The sequence below is a fragment of the Phocoena sinus genome, chromosome 1 (genome assembly GCF_008692025.1).
Source record: "Phocoena sinus isolate mPhoSin1 chromosome 1, mPhoSin1.pri, whole genome shotgun sequence".
NCBI classification, from domain to species: Eukaryota; Metazoa; Chordata; class Mammalia; order Artiodactyla; family Phocoenidae; genus Phocoena; species Phocoena sinus.
This window is the reverse complement of record NC_045763.1, coordinates 108915425-108921391: the sequence shown is the minus strand read 5'-3', so window position 1 is coordinate 108921391 and position 5967 is coordinate 108915425. Positions and strand designations below refer to the sequence as shown.

At 43.0% G+C, this 5967-nt stretch overlaps 1 protein-coding gene across 1 annotated transcript in view; it reads left to right on the top strand.

Moving 5' to 3' along the window:
• The first annotated feature begins 44 nt into the window (after positions 1-44).
• The window catches only part of RNF115 (ring finger protein 115), a 62228-nt gene continuing 56305 nt past the window's right edge, over positions 45-5967 (top strand). Inside the window, exon 1 of the mRNA XM_032618512.1 lies at positions 45-334. Coding sequence (XP_032474403.1) covers positions 233-334 — 102 coding nt within the window. The 5' untranslated portion in view covers positions 45-232. The remainder of the gene's footprint in view (positions 335-5967) is intronic.

The window sequence follows — 5967 nt, the reverse complement described above, 5'->3', positions numbered from 1 at the left end:
TGGGAGGCGGGCCTCGGGGTCGCTCTTTGCGCCGCCGCCTCTGTGGGCCGGGCGAACTCACGTGACCCGCGCTGGCTCTGAAGCGGCTGGCAGCACTAAGGAAGCGGTAGCGGCGGCGGCGGCGGCGGCGGCGGCGGCGGCGGCGGCAGAGGCGGCGACAGCAGCTGGGAGGTAGCGACCTGGAGAGCGACCGGCCGGCTGCCCTCTCGGACGGCCGCGGCGAAAGAGAAAAATGGCGGAGGCCTCGGCGGCCGGGGCCGGCGCGGGCGCCGCGGTTGCCGCGCACCGGTTTTTCTGCCACTTTTGCAAGGGCGAGGTCAGCCCCAAACTACCGGTAAGAGCTCTGTGTCCTCTGCGCTCGGGCATCGGCCTGGATTCCTCTCCCCGATATCCCGGAACGGCTCTTAAGCTTCCCGCCCATCCCCGACTCCCCTGACATCGGTCTCCTAAGTACTTGCTGCCTCCCAGTCGCTGGCCCCAAACCCCGGGCGTCCCGGTCCTGGCTCCGTAACTCCCGCTCGCATGCTCCACCTGCCCCTCGCTCTCTCTCCCCTCTTGACCAGCCCTCCCTCTCCATTTTTTTTTTTTTTTTTGGTCTTCTTCAGCAAGTTCTCTACTGACATCCCCTCAGTTATCTTGCACTCTTCTTCACCTTGTCTCCTTCCCACGATGACCTCTCTTTTTCTCCCACTCGATACTCTTTCCGCTGTTGCTTCTCACCTTTCTCTATTTCCTTTTCCACTTTTCACCAGATCCTCCCCTCCCCCATCCTTATTGAAGCAAAATAGCGGATTGCTGAGGATTGTCCTTATTCGGTTGTCTCTAGGGAAGAAAGGAGGAAGAAAGCACGGAAAGAAAGAGAGGGTTGGAAGGTAACTGGGATGGAGAGGGGGATTTTGCTATTCAGGGGTTTCCAGCGTTCTTGTGAAAGTGAAAACAGCAGTGAACTAATGACTTGCAGACTGCCTGCGCTCCCTATCACTGTTGAAGGAAATGGCTTTAGGAAGAAGGCAGAACATACTGTTTCAACTTGCTTATTTTAGTTGTCATGCTGCCAGTGTCTTTAGCACCACCTGCCTTACCCACCCCTCCTCCCCCGTTCTATCTCTTCACTTAATAGAAGAGATCTAGGACAGAATGCTGGGGACCGCATCATCTGATGTAAAATTGGTTTTCACCACTATCTGCCAGACTGTGTTAGCCCCTAGAGAGGTAGTGCTATGGCTGTGACAAAAAGTGCTTCTGCAGCGTGCTAGCCAGCTACAGCACGCCAGTCGCACAGGCTGCTTGGGGTTGGGTTATAGCTACCACAGGGAGACCCCCCAGGGTGAGTGTTAATCCTACCTTTGGCCACATCTTTAGAACTAGTTATGTTTGTTCTTTTCCTTAGAAGTATCTGTGTTCAGCCTTAACACAGGGTGCCTGTCTAACAACTTCCCTAAGTGTTTATAGTGGCTCATACAATCTGTAAGAAAGCCTGCTAAAGTGTGTCTGTATGTCTTATTTCTTGGAAACACAAACGGAGTCCAGTGAAAAGTGCCTAAAAGTTATTTTAGCCTTTTCCACCTAAAGGTTGTGCGTTTTCAGGCTTTTACAGCATTTTCTTTTCTTCTCTTTTTGCCTGACCGCCAACTTCATAGTTGCAGTGTCATCTACATGCTGTTTTAGTTTTGCTTGCTGATTCGGCTGTGTTTGTGTCTGTGCTTTTTGCCATGCTTCAGTGCTGAGAAGAGCAGGTGCCTTGTTTTTTTGTCAGCGGACATCAGAGCCTCCAGAATGCTCCCTTACTACTGAGAAGGAGTCTGGAATTCAGCCAGTATGTGTGTGACCAGTGACATGTTGAATGTGATGTCCTATTGAACAGTGTGGCCTCAGCTCTTCTGATCTTCAAGTTGCTGTTCACTGTTTGCCTTTAGGAGTGAGAAAACAGTCTAACTTTCCGCAACTTTTTATATCTTTTCTTCTTACCATCTCAAGTCCTCACTTCAAAGTGCTCTTGAAAAGGGATCATTTGAAAGACTTTTTAGGTGTTTTTCTAAGCCTTAGTTTGATACATGGAGGGGCAGTTGTTGATCTTTTTAGACTGATTTATTATCTGTCATGCCTGATTTGTAAATTGAGGCCTAACACTATTAAGTGCAACTGAATACTTCCTGCAGACATACCAGGTTCTCTCAGCTGAATGTCCTGGAGGTGATACTGAGGAGTACGTGGTTCCTGCCCTTAAGCACCTCACAGTTTTGTTGGAAAAAGTAACAGCTAAGGTGAATGAGGATGGATAATAATGTGCTTTAGAATTCAGAGAGGGGGAGACATGGTAGCATTGGTGATGTGAGGTCGGGGAAGACAGATGAGATGGGATTTAAATTGAGTTTTGAAGGATAGGTAGAGTTCAGACTGAGGAGACAGCATAGACTGAGGTAGAAAAGGAAGAGTGAGTTGAGGAAGAAGGGAGAAACATTTAGTAAATCATTGTTGCTATGCATTTTTAGGAAAGGTGCAGTGAGGTTAGGAATATAGTTTTGATTTGTGGATGAGCCAGTGAGTTTCATGTTTCATGGCCATTTCTGTATCCTTAACCCTAGACTGTCATCTTGAAAATGTTGATTGTAAGAATGACCAGGTTGGTAAGTGGCTGATTCAGTACAAATCAATCTCTGCTACTGAAAAACCAATTCAGCACTGGTTAGTCAGTAATATTATCATATATATTGGACAACATTGAAGTTTTTTAAAAATAATTTTTTATATAAACTTGGGATTCCCTCACTGTAAGTACTCAGCATTCATTAGGCATGCATTGTTTCTTGAACTGGATCAATGTTGTGGTAAACCTGAATGTCTTTCTGCAGATAGCCAGAATAAAGTTTTTCTTTGTCTGGGGTTAATTTACATCTCAAGAGGGTACTTTGGTGGTAGTTGGATCACAAGATCCCTTACCCAGGAGTGTCGCTCTCTCTGAACACCAGAGGCTGGTATTGAGATTTACATCAGCCTTTAGTGAGCTATTGCTAGGGAGGTTTCTTCACCCAGTCAGTGGGAGGAACTGCTTCAGAGCCATCTCATCTCTTGCCAGTTTATTCACCACATAAAGTCATAATTTTGTTCAGTGGGACTAGGTTGCAAGGTTTTACAATTCTTTATTTCTTTTCCCTTCCCCAGTCTTTAGGTTACAGCACTTCATGATACATTTGGAAGTATACAGGCAATAGCAATAGCTTGCTCAATGTCCATCCCTGAAACTACCCTTAGGTTTTTATTGTTTTTCTTGTCAGTCCTGCTACTCTGAAAGATTCACAGGCCCAGCTAACTTCAATGGCTGTTTTAAAAGTTTTTTTTTTTTTTTTTTTTTTGCTTATAACTTCTGAGAGAGATTGGAGTGTGACTAATGCTATGTAGGTTAAGCCACATTTGGTTGAATTAATTTAATTTGATGAAATAACCTCCTTACTCCTAATCCTGATCTGTCCATCTCAGCTTTGTGTGTTTTTGATTTGGATCCTCCCAGATAAGAAGACAAAAGTTTCTTTTAGAAAGAAGATACTAAGAAATGAGGGGGAAATCATGAAGGGAATTTTAGAATGAAAATACATTCAGTGGTATTGTTATCATTAGGTTTCTAAAAAGCCTTTATTCTAGAAGTGAGTAATGATTTAGGAATTTATTTTTTAATTAACAGTGTTTTCCTATTTACAGTGGAAATGGTTTTAGTAAAATTTAGTGAATGTTAAACTTGGATTTTAAAATAAGAGATTTTGATTATATGGTCTGAAGCCCTAGTCTTTCAAGTTTGTATATATAACTGGGTAAAATGGCATTGTATATTTTTTGGTCATCAGATGACAAAGGAAACACTTAAGTAACTTAAAGTTATTTTGAAAATACAGCAGAAGCTTCTACCTCACCTGACTATCCCATTGAGATAGCCAAGACTGATGGAGTTAACTATGTGACACTTAGGGATGACTGGGTAGTGCCACAGAGGGCTGTGTCATGGAATGTAAAGGTGTCATTCCATCTCCATAGTACCTTCCCCCACTTTCAAATCAAGGTCAGGGAATATTACCTTATGAGATTAAATCCTGTAGCGTCATTAAGCAGGTGAGATAAATCATATGCAGAGTAAACTACTTTTGGTACTGATGAAACTAGGGTGATTCTTAAGTGTTTTATGGAGATCAGAGTATCCAAAGCCAGAGAAGAGACCAGTGTAATTAAGGACTGCAAGCGTATTGCTCACCTCTGAGGCTTTGTCTGAAGGAAGTAGCTGGCTTCTCTCCCTCTCACATCTCCTTATTATATCACCTTTGATCTAATGAAATGTCATCCTTATCAATAAGTAATATTGGTTTGGTTCTTTACCATGTGCTATACAAGTCATTGTCATTGTGCTGTACTTGTAATGACTCTAATACAGGAAAACTTTCTAACCACCCCATAAGAGTAGGTAAAAAGTAGACTCCCTAAAGACTTTGTGATTCTTAAAACTCTAAGCTCACTGACCTTGCTTTTTAAAGTTGCATGATTCTTAGATCTTAGAACGGTGTCTAAGTAATGTTAGTAGTTTTGTTGAGCTGAGGGAACAAATTAGTGATTTGAGCTGGGTTTTATAGGTTTTAATAATTAGATTTCTTTTTTTAAAAATAAATTTATTTTATTTATTTATTTTTGGCTGCGTTGGGTCTTCATTGCTGCGCGCGGGCTTTCTCTAGTTGCGGCGAGCGAGGGCTACTCTTTGTTGTGGTGCATGGGCTTCTCATTGCGGTGGCTTCTCTTGTTGCAGAGCACAGGCTCTAGGGCACATGGGCTTCAGTAGTTGTGGGGCATGGGGTTAGTTTCTCCGTGGCCTGTGGGATCTTCCTGGACCAGGGCTTGAACTCATGTCCCCTGCATTGGCAGGCAGATTCTTAACCACTGCGCCATCAGGGAAGTCCCAATAATTAGATTTCTTAAATTCTGCTATTGGTGACTTCAGTTAAAAAGTGTGCTTGATTATCTAGCATCTTTCTGGTGCTATATAGCAATTGCTTATTAAAAGTCTCTTGAATGATAGTCTCTTGACCCCGTAGTTACATTTAAAAAGTAGTGGCGTTAGTGGTATGAGATCTTTATCTAAAAGGCTTCAGTGGAAGAAAATGCAGGTACTACCATGTGAAGTTTGAACATACAGTGTCAGTAAGTATATTCCCTGCAAAGATCTAGAAATAAGGAATAGGTATTCTTACAGGTAGAATGCTAGTTCTGGTCTTGAAATTCTACTGATAAATAGACATGTATATCTTGGGTAAATCTGTGGGGTTTTTTTTTCAGTATGAGGAAGAACAAGAATCTTTAAACTCACTGCAGATGAAATTCCTTATATTTTTTGGGGAAGTACCAGCTGATTGCTAACACTTTGTGTTTCTTTATGTTTACGTGGCTTTTTATGACCTTTGCTTACGTCCAGGGAGAGGATGCTAAGGTCTTTCAGACAGCCATCTTATTAGAAGAGGAAAAAAAAAAGTGGATTGTTTCTTATTCTCTGTAGTCAAATTAGAAGGGGTCTGAGAATTAGAAGCCTTTGGATACTGACTTATTTTTATGTCTCCACAGCTTAATATTGATAAATAAAGGAGATAATGTAGAGTAGTGGCTCTCAACTGGGGGCAGTTTTGCGTTTTAGGAGGAAATTCGGCAACATCTGTAGACATTTTCTACAACTGGGTTGTTGTCACTAATGGGGGAAGGGGAGGGTTGTTTCTGGCATCTATTGGATAGAGGCCAAGGATGCTGCTAAACATGCTTCAATGGACAGGACAGCCCCCCACAACGAAGAATTATCGGGCCCAAAATGTCTAGAGCGCTGAGGTTCAGGAGCCCTGGGTATAGAAGGATAAAGGGATAGTCATTGGCTTCTCATGTCAGTCGTGCTTAAGGTTTTGTCCTGGGTTAGTTTTGATTTCGAATTTTGGGATCCTGTTGAGAATT